The sequence below is a fragment of the Papio anubis genome, chromosome 9 (assembly GCF_008728515.1).
Source record: "Papio anubis isolate 15944 chromosome 9, Panubis1.0, whole genome shotgun sequence".
In the NCBI taxonomy this organism is placed as follows: Eukaryota; Metazoa; Chordata; class Mammalia; order Primates; family Cercopithecidae; genus Papio; species Papio anubis.
The window spans coordinates 34234577-34250830 of record NC_044984.1 but is presented as its reverse complement, the minus strand read 5'-3'; the positions used below and the strand labels follow the sequence as shown (position 1 = coordinate 34250830).

The window sequence follows — 16254 nt, the reverse complement described above, 5'->3', positions numbered from 1 at the left end:
TGATGGATTTGTTATGCTATCCTGCCATTCAGTTCCTTACTCAAGTAGCCTTAGGAGGCATTGAAAGCATATATAGCCATTGTTTCCTCAATCGAGGGAACAAATAGTCTTTTAAGTAAATAACAAAATCTGTAAGGCTATGCCTTTTGACAAGAAGCACATTTAATTGCAGCTACCCAAGTACATTTCTCCACAAAACAAAACACCATGTTAGTTCTGATTTTTTATTTAGTTTTGCCATTTTAGGTTGTCATTTCTGATTATTCTTTCTCTTAGGGAAAATGAAATTTGTATTTTCCCTGAATAGATTTCAGAAGTGGGGAAAGATGTATCATATTTTTTCCCATAACAACAAATGAGTAATTGTTGATTGTAAAGATTAAAATCAATACTAGTGTCTGAAGAAGTAAAAATTTATAGAAGCTTATTAAAATTTTTGATTCCTGGATAGAATTATAGCTGTATAACCATCACTTTCCTAAGCTTTTTCCTACTTGTGAAGGAAGTTTAAAGATTATCTCAAATGAGTTTCAGTTAAAATAGAAATTTCTTTTCAATTCCTCTAAGATAAACCCTGAAATATTATCTCAGCTTGTAATGTAGAACACGCCTTTGCATCTCAGGATATGAAACACCTACACAGTTGGTTCCTCCCATGTAGAAATCAAATAATGTTGTAAGACCAGAGTGATGAGCCAAACCATCATTATACATCGAAGGTGGGGTTTGCCCAATATATGAATGCCCATGTATGAGTGAGATCATGTGGTACTTGTCTTTCTGTCCCTAGCTTATTTCACTTACTATAATGTCCTCCAGGTTCTTCCATATTTTTGTAAGTGGCAGGATTTTATTCTTTTTTATTGTGGAGTAGTATTCCATCATGTATATATATAACATTCTTTATCTTTTCATCCACTGATGGGCACTAGGGTTGATTCCATATGTTGGCTGTATAAATAGTGCTGCAACAAACATGGGAGTGCAGTTATCTCTTTGACATACTGAGATCATTTCCTTTGCATATATTTCCAGTGGGGGATTGCTGGATCATTTTGTAGTTCTATTTTTAGTATTTCAAGGAACCTCCTTACTGTTTTCCATGATGGCTGTACTAATATATATGTACTCCTTATATACCAAAGGTGGGAATATAAGGTTTTTTCCACATCCTCACCAACACTTTCTGTCATTTTCTTAATAGCCATTCTAACAAGAGTGAGGTGATTTGAATTTACCTAATGATTAGTGTTGTTGAACATTTTTGATATGCCTGTTGGTCATTCGTGTATATCTTCTTTTGAAGATATCTTCTTTTGAGAAATGTTCATTCAGATCTTCTGTCCATTTTGTAATTAGGTTATTCATTTTCTTGCTATTTAGTTGTTTGAATTCCTTATATATATTGGCTATTAGTCCCTTATCAGATGTATAGTTTCCAAATATTTTCTCCAATTTGATAGGTATCTCTTCATTCTGTTGATTGTTTTCTTTGTTGCACAGAAGCTTTTGAGTTTGATGTAATCCCATTTGTCTAATTTTTCTTTTGTTGCCTATGCTCTTGAGGTCATATCCAAAACTCATTGCCCAAATTCCATTGTCATTTCAAATTTATATCCACATTTCTTTGTCATGAAATTTTTGCCCTATGTATTCTTCTAATAATTTCAGGTCTTGCATTGAAGTCTTTAATCCATTTTGAGTTGATTTTTGTATATGGTGAACAATAAGGGTCAAATTTCATTCTTCTCCTTGTGGATATCCAGTTTCCCACAATTTATTGAGGGTACTGCCCTTTCCCAATAGTGTGTTCTTGGCAGCTTTGTTGAAAATCAGTTGACTGTAAGTACAAGGATTTATTTCTGGGTTCTCTATTCTATTCCTTAAGTCTGTGTGTCTGTTTTTGTGTCAGTACCATGCTATTTGGGTTGCTATAGTTTTATAGTATATTTTGACACCAGGTAGTGTGATGGCTCCAGCTTCGTACTTTTTGCTCAAGAATTTTTTCACTATTCTGGGTGTTTTGCAGTTGCACACAAATTTTAGAATTTTTTTTCAATTTCTCCGAAGACTATCATTGGCATTTTCTTGGGATTAAATTGAATATGTACATCACTTCAGGTAGTATGGACATTTTAGCAATATTAATTCTTCCAATTCATAAACATGCGATATCATTTTATTTGTGTATATGTGTCTTCTTTGATTGCTTACATTAATGTTTTATAGTTTCATTGTAGAGACCTTACACCTCCTTGCTTGTATTCATGCCTAAGTGCTTAACTTTTTCTAGCTATTGTAAATGAGATTGTTTTCTTGATTTTTTTTCACATAATTTGCTGTCAGTGTAGACAAATGCTACTAATTTTTACATACTGATTTTGTGTCTTTCAACTTTACTGAATTCATTTATAAATCTAATGTTTTTTGATGGAGTCTTTAGGGCTTTCTATATATAAATGTGATACGTAACATTAACAAAATGAAGGATAAGAACATGTTATCTGCAGCCAGGGAAAATTTATATTTTTCCTTTATTTAACTCTTTCGTTTATTTATCTTTTTCCTTTCAAATTCAGATGTCTTTTGTTTCTTTTTCTTGCCTAATTGCTCTGGGTAGGACTTTCAGTAGTACACTGAATGTAAGTGGCAAAAGTGAGCGTTCGTATTCTTATTTTGTTCCATATCTTACAGAAAACATTTTATTTTTGTTTGTTTGTTTGCTTAGAGTCAAGGTCTCACTCTGTCGCCCAGGCTGGACTACAGTGGTGTGATCATATCTCACTGCAACCAAAAAACTCCTAGGGTCAAGTGATCTTCCCACCTTGGCCTCCCAAAGTACTAGGATATACAGGCATGAGCCACCATGCCTGGTTGTAGAGGGAAAGTTTTAAATTTTTCCCTTTTCAGTATAGATGCTAGCTGTGGGCTTGTCATGTATGGTCTTTATCATGTTGAGATATGTTCCTCCTATGCTTAGTTTGTTGAATGTTTTTATCATAAAAGGATGTTCAATTTTATCAAATGCTTGTTCTCTGTCAATTAAGATAAACATTTTTTTGTCCTTCATTTTGTTAATGTTATGTACCACATTTATTGCTTTGCATATGTTCAACTGTACTTGCATCTCCAGGATGAATTCCATGTGATCATGGTGAATGATCTTTTTAAAGTGCTGTTGAATTCAGTTTGCTGGTATTTTTTGGATGATTTTTGCATCTATGTTCATCAAGGATATTGGCCTGTAGTCTTCTTTTTCTTGTTGTTGTCTTTTTGTTTGGTTTCAGTATCAGGGTAATGCTGGCCTTATAGAATAAGTTTTGAAGTATTCCTTCCTTTTTAATTTTTGGAATAGTTTGAGACTAATATTATTTCTTTAAATATTTGGTAGAATTTGGTAGTTAAGCCATCAGATTGTGGGCCTTTCTTTGATGTGATTCCATTTCCTTACTTGTTATTTGTCTGTTGACATTTTCTGTTTCTTCATAGTTCAATCTTTGCAGGTTGTATGTGTTCAAAATGTATTCATTTCTTCTAGGTTAATCAATTTGTTGGTTTATAATTATTTACAACAGTCTCATCATTCTTCGCGTTTCTATAGTATGAGTTGTAATTTCTCTTTTTTCATCTCTGAATTTATTTATTTGAATCTTCTTTCTTTTTTCTTATTCTAGATAAACATTTGTCAAATTTGGTTATCTATGAAAAAATCAATTATTCATTTTTGCTGATATTTTATGTTTTTTTCCAGGCTCTATTTTATTTGTTTCCACTCTGATGTATATTATTTCCTTTCTTTTACTAGTTTTGGTTTGGATTTGTTCTTGTTTTCCAGTTCCTTGACCTACAACATTAGGTTGTTTATTCAACATTTTTAATCTATTTTGATTCAGGTATTTATTGCTATAAATTTTCCTCTTTAAATTGTTTTTGCTATATTCTACAGATTTTGGTATGTTATGTTTCCATTTTTTTTTTTCTCAGAAGAAAATTTTTAAAATTTTTCTTTTAATTTCTTTATTGACCCATTGGTTAATCAATATCATGTTGTTTAATTTCCATGTATTTGTAAGTTTCCAAAGTTCTTCTTTTTTATTGATTTCTAGGTTTATATCATTGAGGAGAGAAAAGATACTTGATATAATTTCAATCTTCTTAAATTTTTGAAGACTTGTTTTATGGCATTACATATGATCTATCCTGGAGAATGTTTCATGTGTAGTTGAGAATATATATTCTGAAGCTTTCTGATGAAATTCTCTATAAATTTTTAGAATATTGGTTTAGAAATTTGGTTTAGAATATAGCTTAAATCTGGTGTTTCTTGATTTTCTGTCTGGGTGATCTAATTACTGAAAGTAGGGTGTTGAGGTCTCCTACTCTTATTGTATTGCAGTTCACTTCTTTCAGATCTAGGAGTATTTGACTTGTATATGTATGTGCTCTGATGTTAGGTTCAAATATATTCAGAATTATCATATCTTCTTGCTGAATTGACCCTTTTATATAATAACATTCTTGGCCTCTTTTATAGCTTTCACTTAAAGTCTATTTTACCTGACATGAGTATAGCTACTCCTGATGCCTTTTAGCTTTCATTTGGATAGAATATCTTTTGCATTCCTTCACTTTTAGTCTGTATTGTCCTTGCAGATGAAGTGAGTCTCTTGTAGGCAGCACACAGTTGGGTCTTGCTTTTAATCCAGATATTCTTTTTTTTTTTTTGAGACAGAGTCTTGCTTTGAAGCCCAGGCTGGAGTGCAGTGGTGTGATCTCAGCTCACTGCAACCTCTGCTTCCCAGGTTCAAGTGATTCTCCTGCCTCAGCCTCCTGAGTAGGTAGAATTACAGGGGCCCACCACAACACCCGGCTAATTTTTGTATTTTTTTTTTTTTACGTAGAGATGGGGTTTCACCATGTTGGCCAGGCTGGTCTCAAACTCCTGACCTCAAGTGATCTGCCCGCCTCGGCCTCCAAAAGTGCTGAGATTACAGACGTGAGCCACTGCACCTGGCCCAGACACTCTGTGTTTTAATTGGAGAACTTAATCCATTAACATTCAAGGTAATTATTAATAGGTAAGGAATTACTCCTGTCATTTTGTTAATTGCTTCCTAGTTGTTTTGTATATATTTTCTTCCTTTTTTCCTCTCACAGTCTTTCTTTGTGGGTAAGTGATTTTCTTTACTAATATGTTTTGATTCCTTGCTTTTTATTTTTAGTGTGTCTACTACAGGTTTTTGCTCTGTGGTTACCATGAGGCTTACAAAAAACATCTTATAGTTAAACATGTTATTTTTGTACCTATGTTTTTGCTTCATGGTTAACATGAGGCTTACAAAAACATCTTATAACATGCTATTTTAAGTTCATAACAACTTTAATTTAATTGCAAAAAAGGCACAAATTTTACCCTTTATCTCCCATTTTGAATTTTTAATATCACAATTTACATCTTTTTATATTGTATATACATTAATAAATTATTTTAGTTATTAAAGTATATACAAATTGCAAAAAAACACAACCTTTATGCTTTATTTCCCCATTTTGAATTTTTAGTATTACAATTTACATATTTTTATATTGTATATACTTTAACAAATTATTTTAGTGCTTATTGTTTTTAGTAGTTTTGTCTTTTTACCTTCACACTAAATAAATAAGTGATTTACATACCCCCATTACATTATTTGAGTATTCTGAATTTGACTGCGTACTTGCTTTTACCAGTGAGTTTTATACTTTCGAATGTTTTCTTATTACCCATTAGCATCATTCTTTCAATGTGAAGAACTCCCTTTAGTACTCATTGTAAGACATGTCTGGTGGTGATAAAGCCCCTCAGCTTTGGTTTGTGTGGGAAAGTCTATCTCTTTCATTTCCAAAGGACAATTTTGCTAAGAACAGAATTCTTGGTTGAAAGGTTTTTTTTCCTTCAGCACTTTGAATATGTAATCCCATTCTCTCCTAGCCAGTGAAGTTTCTACTGAAAAAGTTGATAACAGACATATTAGAACTCCCTTATATGTTATTTTCTTCTTGCTTTCAGCTTTCTCTCTTTGTCTTTGGTTTTTGGCAGTTTGATTGTAATATATCATAAGGTAGTCTTACTTGGATTGAATATGATTGAAGACTTTTGACCTTCCTGTACCTCTGTACCTAGATATTTATATCTGTCTCCAGATTTTGAAATGTTTCTGCTATGATTTATTTAAATAAGCTTTATAAATCTTTATGTTTCTTAACTCCTTCTTGAATACCAACAACTCATGTATTTGCTCTATTTTTTTTTTTTTTTTTTGGAACTGGCGTCTCATTCTTGTCACCCAGGCTGGAGTGCGATGGCATGATCTTAGCTCACTGCAACCTCCGCTTCCTGGGTTCAAGCAATTCTCCTGTCTCAGCATCCCAAGTAGCTGAGAGTACAGGCACACACCACCAGGCTGGGCTAAATTTGTATTTTCAGTAGAGATGGGGTTTCACCAGGTTGGTCAGGCTAGTCTTGAACTCCTGACCTCATATTATCCACCCACCTCAGCCTCCCTAAGCAATAGGATTACAGGCATGAGCCACCACATCCAGGCGATATTTGTTCTTCTGATGCTATTTCATAAGTCCTATAAGCTTTCCTTATTCCTTTTCATTCTTTTTTCATATCATACTGTAAGTTTGCAAGTAATCTGTTTTCAAGTTCACATATTTTTTTCTTCTGTTTGATAAATTCTGCTGTTGATGTCTCTATTGCATTTTTATTTTTTTCATTGTATTTTTCAGCTCCAGTATTTCTGGCTTTTTCCCCATTATTTCATATCTATTGCTTTTCTCTAATTTCTGAATTGTTTCTCTGTATTTTATTGAAGTTCGCTGTATTAGTCCATTTTCATACTGCTATAAAGAACTGCCTGAGACTGTGTAATTTATAAAGAAAAGAAGCTTAATTGACTCACAGTTCAACATGGCTGGAGAGGCCTCAGAAAACGTATAATAATGGCAGAAGGTGAGGGGGAAGCAAGGCACCTTATTCACAAGGTGGCAGGAAGGAGAATGAACTGAGGAGGAACTACCAAACACTTATAATACCATCAAATCTCATGAGAATTCAATCACTGTCATGAGAACAACATGGGGGAACCCCATCATGATCCAATTGCCTCCACCTGGTCTTTCCCTTGACACATGGAGATTATGGGGAATACAACTCAAGATGAGATTTTGGGTAGGGACACAGCCAAACTATCATTTTGCCCTGGCCCCTCCCAAATCTCAATTCCTCACTTTCAAAACACAATCATGCCCTTCCAAAAGCCCCTCAAAGTCTTAACTCATTCCAGTATTAACTCAAGAGTCCAAGCCCAAAGTTAGTTACTTCCTAGATACAACAGGGGTACATGCAGTGAGCAAATACACCCTTTCCAAATAGGAGAAATTGGCCAAAGTGAAGGGGCTACAGGCCCTGTGCAAATCCTAAATCCAGTGGATCAGTCAAATATTAAAGCTCTGAAATAATCTTTGACTCCACGTCTCACATACATGTGATGCTGATGCAAGAGGTGGGCTCCTATAGCCTTGGTCTGCTCACCCCTGTAGCTTTGCAGGGTATGGCTGCTTTCATGGGCTGGCATTGAGTGTCTGCTGCTTTTCCAGGACATGGTGCAAGCTGTTTATGGATCTACTATTCTGGGGTCTGGAGGATGGTGGCCCTCTTCTCACAGCTCTACCAGGCAATGCCCCAGTGGGGACTCTGTGTTGGGGCTCTGACATCACATTTTCCTTCTGCACTGCCCTAGCAATGGTTCTCCATGAGGGCTCTGACCCTGCAGCAAACTTCTGCCTGGATATCCAGGTGTTTCCATACATCCTCTGAAATCTAGGCAGAGCTTCCCAAACCTCGATTCTTGACTTCTGTGCACCACAGGTCTAACACCACATGTAAACCACCAAGGATTGGGGCTTGTCCCCTCAGAAGCAATGGCCTGAGCTGTACATTGGCCCATTTTAACCACAGCTGGGACACAGGGCACTGAGTCCTGAGACTGTACAAAGCAGAAAGTTCCTGGACCTGGCCCAGGAAACCATTTTTACCTCCTATGCCTCCAGTACTGCCATGAAGACCACTTACATGCCTTGGACACCTTTTCCCCCTTGTCTTGGTGATTAACATTTCTTATTACTTATGCAAATTTCTGCAGCTGGTTTGAATTTCTCCCAAGAAAATGGTTTTTTCTTTTCCATTGCATCATCAGGCTATAAATTTTCTAAACTTTTATGCTCTGCTTTCCTTTTAAACATAAGTTCCAATTCCAAATCATCTCTCTGTGAAGCATAAAACTGAAAACTTTTAAGAGCACCCAGGTTACATCCTAAATGCTTTGCTGCTTAGAAATTTCTTCTGCCTAAATCATCTCTCTCAAATCCAAAGTTCCACAGATCTCTAGGGCAGGGCCAAAATGTCACCAGTCTCTGCTAAAACATAGCAAGAGTCACCTTTGCTCTAGTTCCCAAGAAGTTTCTCATCTTCATCTGAGACTAATTCAGCCTGGACTTCATTGCCCATATTACTGTCAGCATTTTGGTCAATGCAATTCAATAAGTCCCTAGGAAGTTCCAAACTTTCCCACATCTTCCCATCTTCTTCTGAGCCCTCAAAACTGTTTCAGTCTCTGCCTGTTATCCAGTTCCAAAGTCACTTCTACACTTTTGGGTATCTTTTTTTTTTTTTTTTGAGACAGAGTCTCACTCTGTCACCCAGATTGGAGTGCAGTGGTGCAATCTCAGCTCACTGCAACATCTGCCTCCTGGGTTCAAGCAATTCCCTGCCTCAGCCTCCTGAATAGCTGGGATTATAGGCACCCACCATCATGCCCAGCTAATTTTTGTATTTTTGTAGAGATGGGGTTTCACCATCTTGACCAGGTTGGTCTTGAACTCCTGACCTCGTGATTCACCTGCCTCAGACTCCCAAAGTGCTGGGATTACAGGCATGAGCCACCATGCTAGGCCTGGGTATCTTTATAGCAGTACCCCACTCTACCAGTACCAATTTACTGTATTAGTCTGTTTTCATATTGCTATAAAGAACTGCCCTAGACTGGATAATTTATAAAGGAAAAATGATTTAATTGACTCACAGTTCAGCATGGTTGGGGAGGCCTCAGGAAACTTACAATCATGGTGGAAGGTGAAAGGGAAGCAAGGCACCTTCTTCACAAGGCAGCAGGAAAGAGAATGAACACAGGAGGAACTACCAAACACTTATAAAGCCGCAAGATCTCATGAGAACTCACTCATTATTATGAGAACAGCATGGGGAAAGCCACCCCCATGATCCAACTGCTTACACCTTGTCTCTTCCTTGACACATGGGGCTTGTGGGGATTACAATTCAAAATGAGATTTTGGGTGAGGATGCAGACAAACCATATTATTCACTGAACTTACTTAAAAAACAACTATTTTAATTTTTTTGCCAGGCAGGTCATATGTCTCCATCTTTTTAGAGTCAGTCACTGACACTTTATTCTATCCATTTGGTGAGTCCCATTTCCCTGATTGTTCTTGATCCTTGTGGTCATGAGTTGATGTCTACACATTAAAGAACTAGAAATTTATTCCAGTTTGCATAGTCTAGCTTTGTCTGGGAAAGTTCTTTGACAGTAAGGCTATCCAGAAATTCTAGGCAGGTCACCTGCTGTGGTTTCTAAGATAGTGATTGCTGCAACTATTGTAACACCAAGAGCACTCTAATCCCAGGACCATGGTGGATGGTGCAGTGCCAGGGTGGAATCCCTTGGCCACCAAGGCTGGCACAGTGCTGAGCTGAAATCTGAGCCCCCAGCCATTGAGTCCTGCCTGCCACTGTGGGCTGTTTGGAGCCCATGGCTTCTATAGTTAGTTGGTTAGTGGTGATGCAGACCAGAAATTGAGGTTGTCTGACAGGGACAACAGGTTTCTGTCTGGCACTGAGGCAGGTTCAGAGGCTCAGTCTGCAGGTACCAGCAGAAGCGAGGGGCTGTAGGGGTCTGTCTAGTGCTGGGTTTTACTGTGGCAGGCCTGGTAGTGTGTTCCAATGCAAAGTCTTACATCCCTCTCTTTTCCCCAAGTAGATGGTATTTCTCTCTGAGCTCTGCACTTTGTGGTTGGGACATGGGTGACTTGGGGAATGTAAAACTGCACTTCCTACCCACTTCAATGACTATTTTCTTATTATTATTCCTTTTTTTTTTTTTTTTTTTTTGAGACAGAGTCTCGTTCTGTCACCCAGGCTGGAGTGCAGTGGCATGATCTTGGCCCACTGCACGCTCCATCTCCTGGGTTCACGCCATTCTCCTGCCTCAGCCTCCCAAGTAGCTGGGACTACAGGCAGCTGCCACTGCACCCAGCTAATTTTTTTTTGTATTTTTAGTAGAGACGGGGTTTCACCGGGTTAGCCAGGCTGGTCTTAATCTCCTGACCTCATGATCCACCCGCCTCAGCCTCCCAAAGTGCTGGGATTACAGGCATGAGCCATGGTGCCCGGCCTATTTTCTTATTATTATTCTATAACCAGATACTGTGAACTCTTGCCTGGTTTCCTTAACTCCTGTAGGGGTATTTTTATATGTAGATGGTTGCTCAATTTGATGTTTTCCTGCAAGGAGATGATCACTGGAGAGTACTATTCCACCATCTTCCTTCACCCTCTGTCCCTTGAAATCATTTTTATAAGCAAAAGAAGTCCGTCACAAAAGGCCACATATTCTATAATTCCATGTATATGAAATATCTATAATAGAGAAATCTATAGAGACAGAGAATAGATTAGTGGTTGTCAGGAGCTAAGGGAAAGGGAAATGGAGAAGGACTGCTAATGGGTAATGGGTTTCTTTTGGGGTTGAAGAGAATGTTCTGAAATTACTGGTGATGGTTGCATGAGCTTGTGATTATGCTAAGAATCACTGAATTTTACGCTTCAAAGGATGAACTTGTGGTATGTGAATTATATCTCAATTTTTTAAAAAGCAGGAGGAAACTGCTTGAAAAAAGCCCACCAATCATAGTTAATAATGACAGATGAGATCTTGAAAGGAAACAAGAAGTGAGAAAAACTATAGGGGAAGGCAGAAAAATTGAGGACATATAAGAATATAGGCCAGTTCAGCAGTGACAAAATGCAGGTGGCTCAGCTATGCAGGACCAGCTCTGCCAACTTTTCTCTCACCAAATATCCCCGACAAAGCCCACGGAATGGTGACCTCAGCCTCCTTTAGGGCAAAGTGGATCATCTCCTATCTCATCAGTAAAATAATCTCTGTACCTCTGTGAAGCTCCTAATTATGAAACTGAGCCATGAGAAAGAGATTAAATTATATAAAAATGTGGAAGTATCTTAAAAATATTTCCTCTATGAAAGAGTTGTTTTTAAAAATGTTTTTAAACTATGTTTGTTATAGAGAAACTTTTACTTATGTAGAAGAACTCATTCCCAAAGGATGGTATATTAATGAATTGCTATTGTATTTCCTTTATTTTCCTTAGCTTTTCTCTCTGTGACCTTTTAATGTTGATTTTCTTTCCTCAGCTTCCTTTCCTTACTCCCATTCTAAGTATGCCTTACTATTTATTCAGGAGCCATATTGAATTATGAAGATAAATTAAATACATGCAACAGCATGTCTGCCTTTACAGTTAATATGCATTCAGAATATGAAAAAAAAAATAATATCTTGCCGGGCGCGGTGGCTCAAGCCTGTAATCCCAGCACTTTGGGAGGCCGAGACGGGCGGATCACGAGGTCAGGAGATCGAGACCATCCTGGCTAACACGGTGAAACCCCGTCTCTACTAAAAATACAAAAAACTAGCCGGGCGAGGTGGCGGGCGCCTGTAGTCCCAGCTACTCAGGAGGCTGAGGCAGGAGAATGGCGTGAACCCGGGAGACAGAGCTTGCAGTGAGCTGAGATCCGGCCACTGTACTCCAGCCTGGGTGACAGAGCGAGACTCCGTCTCAAAAAAAAAAAAAAATAATAATAATAATAATAATAATATCTTCCTAAACATCAGATTAGTGGCTTTTGGGGTTTAAAAAATCACAGTATTTAACTTCTTGATATGTCCTTAAAACTCAAATGGAAAATAGCACCTACTTAAAATTTGCCTTTGGGTATCAATTTGAATGAAAAACATACATATAAAACGATTTTTCAAAATTATGGCTAATAATATTATTTCATTTTAATTATGCAGGAAATACCACACACATTTATTACAGTTTGATGGTGAAGGAGGTTGGCGCTTTGAACAATTGGATACTGCTATCCGTTTGACATTGAGTGAAGAAAAGCAAAAGCTAGAATCTCAGCTAGCTGGAATTCCCAAAATGCAGCAGAGACTCAATGAACTATGTAAAATTTTGGGAGAAGACTCAGTGCTGAAAACAATTAAAAATGAAGATGAGACTTCTTAATTTGTTTTGACATATTTTAAAAGTTAATTATTAGATAAAGGCTCAAAGACACTCTGTTATACTGCATGAATTATGTTAAGCTAAGCACAGAGAAGAAAAGGCAGCAAGACATGTTTTATAAGATTTTAGCATTAAGGAAGTATATGATCTGACTTTTCAGAAGAAAATAAACAAATGCATTATGTAAGATCAGTCATTATGACTTACACTAATTCCTAGTGAAGGCCTAATGCACTTGTAAAACAGGATTTTCTAGGTGAATTCATGATGAGTACCAGATTTACTATGAATATGTGGTGTGTCTGAAGTTCTTAACAAACATGGGAGGCATTCTGGAAATGAAACAACTTAAGAGCAGCATTTGGGTTGATACCAAGTGTATAAAATTCGAACTTTGAGTGACATTTAGTCCATTTATGGTTGATATTAGGTTTAACAGCTAGAATTCAAATTGATCATTGCTAGTGGCCAACTAAACCTGTACAAAATAGCTGATAGTTTTATAAATAATTTCAATATAAAAATTGTTTTAATGGCATTAGTTGAAAGAAAAAAGCATGGCTAAAATGTATAAAATGCCATGTTTTTAAATGTTGGACTTTAAGCATCTTAATGAGGGCATATAACAAATTAATTTCAGTAAGAATCTTAAATATTTTTAAATAAACCCTTTCATTTTAAAAAGAGAGTTGCCAATACGGAAAAGGAGTATCCAAACAATGTCTCAACCTGATAATTTGCTTAGCAGAATTATCTATTGCAGCTTCTGTTCAGAAATACACAGCTTATTTTTTTGCCCAAGGATGAGTCCACATATTAAGAACTGTCGTGGCATAAAAGAACTTAAGGATTCTGAGAATCATAGTAATAACATACATTGCAATAGTACCTTATAATTTACAATCCCCATTTACATCATTTCACCTTAATGTTTATGACAATGTTTTGAGACAAATGCTATTTTTCCTACTTTGCTTTTGAGAAAATTGACACTCAGACTCGCCCTAATCATGCACTTTACTTAAGGAAAGATCGAGAAATCAAATGAAGTTCTCCTGACTCCCTGGTTTAGTGCTCTTTTGTTATTATCCTTTAAATCAAACTGGGTTATAATAGCAATAAAAGTTAGATGAGGTGTAGAAAATAAAATAAATTTAGTAATGTTAGTGTTATTGTTATTTGATTATTGTTTACAAGAAATGAAAATTAAGTACAAAGTGCAAAGATCATTATTCTGTCATTTAAAATGAATGAAGAAAGTTAGTAAATCATTCAGCAACTATGCAGTCTTACTCAATATTAATGTACCACTAAGGCATTAGCAATGAGAAGGGCAAATAATTATGGTTTTGGTAAATTTAATATTTATTGAGCACAATGAGAAATAGTCTATATGGACTAGCCGTATGAAATAGATTTTATTCTATTTGTGTACACTGGAGTTGGAAGTACAAAAGCCAAGACTGAAACTTTATCTCTTGCTGCCTATGATACCACGTTGATATACCAGAAGAATATTGGAATGATCAGTTGTTAGTGGCCTAGGATTTTTGTTTGCCTATTGAGGCACAGCCATAATAGATGTTAAGTCTGTGATTCTTAGACCTTTTCAGGTGATAGAGTACCTGAAAGTCATTCATAATGATCGTTATAGAACATCAAAACATTTCTACATTTTCAATTCTGACATGATAATCAGTGCATTTTTAATTGTCAATAAATGTAACCAACTTAAATGAAGGAATGCAATGTAAAATTATAATCAGTACATTTGTCCAGCGTTTTCTGTTAGTATCATCACCTACTTATTCATCAGTGACAACTTCCTGTTAGAAAAGTGAGGCAGGAATTAAAGATTTTTTTAAGAAGCATGGAACCAAAACTTAAACTTGCTAAAAATTATTCATTAATCTTTTCTATGTAAGTGATTATCCAGTTTATACTGCTACAAGGGGAAAAGTCTGAGGCAAGAGTTTTAAGTTAATTTTTACAGGTACAAGAAGAGAATGAAAAATCCTCATGTGAAAGATGTGTATAATTTTCATGCCTTAATTTTCATAATATAAAATATATATATAATATAAAAATAAAACATTGAAAAGAATGCCAAAACAAATATTAGATTTGTAATTAGTCATTATTAAATATATTTTACCCATGAACTAAAGCAAAAAAGACTCATTATTTGTAATGTACAGGATTCAAAGATGCCTAAAATTCTGTATTAAAAACTATATACACTGCAATTTAAATGTTAAAGTTCTAACGTGAACATGTTTTCCATGAGCTTTTTGTGCCTTTTTGTTTTCTGAATTTATTTTTCAGGACCAATATCTTTAACTTGGAGGGGAAAAAATCTCTGATTTGAACTTGTGTTTATGTACCCTTCAATTGTTTCCAAATGGTCCAGTGGGTATACCATATTTTACTACTCTTATATTTTATGAAAAACATGAAAAAGACTGAGAAACTAGCCATTTTTGAATATAGCAAGGGATAGATGAGGAAAGGAAAAGAGAAATAATATTTCAAGTTTCAAACTGATTTTACCATGTTATATCTATTTGCCCAAACGTTTGACATATTTTTGGTGAAACAAAAAGCTATAAGTTTATGGAGCTTGATTTTAAAATGTGCATTCTTCAGGTTAACTCTTAAACTTGAAAAATAAGTTGCATTCTACGAAAATGTTGCATTATATTTCTACAGCATGTAATGTTATGACAAGCATGAGTCTGAAACAGTTTGTGTTCTTGTAAGCAGGATAATGTGTAATAATCCCTCTCAAATAATCTCAAGAAGAATGATATACCTTAAAACTCAACTCAAGTTTACATTTGTTTACAGTGGGAATGGTTTTCTATTGATAGAAATTTGGTTTTTGTCTCAAATTTTGGTCTGTCAGTAAAGGCATAAATGAATATGTTAATTTTTATTTGAAACATGGTTCCAAGTATAATTTCATATTTGGCATTAGATTCATCCTATTATAATCTGTTTGGAATAGCTTTTTGATTCAATAAGTCTGGAAAAATCTGTTACACATTGAAACCCAAATCCAGAGAATGTTACATACTTCTGATATATGCATAAAATGATGGTAAAGGTTATTAAATCATTGATTTAAAAAGATGACTTTGATATAATTACTTTATGGGCAAAATTGTCCTCATTTAGAAGTGAAAAGTACTTTCACATAGCCTAGGCTATTTACAGTTCTGATTATACACATTTAGATATGTCGAATATGTTTGGGGATTGTACTTCTAATGTTTGCCACATGAGCGCTTTCAGGTGGATGTATAAAATATTTTTATTAAAAACCAATTTCTTCTTCATTGTTGATGCTTTTCCTGATTACCAAGTTCAGGGCTGGTTTACATTTCATGTTGTGAAATTTTCAAAACCAATGGTCTATTTATAAGCCAGAGTTGTATTAATGAAAATGAATGAGAAAAATGTCCTTAAAGGTAAAAATCATTGTGTAGCTAAATGAGATTATGACTGTGTGTGAGTACATTATAATATAATTTCCATCTGATATGTATTTACCTGAGTTCATCATTCCTTAGGAATTCCTTAACCATTAAGAAAAAGACTAGATTAATCAAAGGAATTACAAATTATTCCATTGGTACAAAATACCCTATTTCTATACTTTAAATGGCCATGTTGGGTATATGTCTATATATACCCTACTTATATATTGAATTGTATATAACCGTGTGTAGAACTATAGACAATAGTCACCAGTTATTTGAATATTAATTTTCTTTATTAATACAACACATTTGTTAAGTAACTACCTAT

The 16254-nt window shown here is 35.5% G+C and overlaps 1 protein-coding gene across 1 annotated transcript in view; it reads left to right on the top strand.

Annotated features, from left to right (window-relative positions):
- ABCD2 (ATP binding cassette subfamily D member 2) overlaps nt 1–15782 on the top strand; it is a 67422-nt gene extending 51640 nt beyond the window's left edge. The window contains exon 10 of the mRNA XM_003906202.4: nt 12225–15782. Within this exon, the coding sequence (XP_003906251.1) occupies nt 12225–12444 (220 nt within the window). The 3' untranslated portion in view covers nt 12445–15782. The remainder of the gene's footprint in view (nt 1–12224) is intronic.
- The last annotated feature ends 472 nt before the right edge of the window (nt 15783–16254 follow it).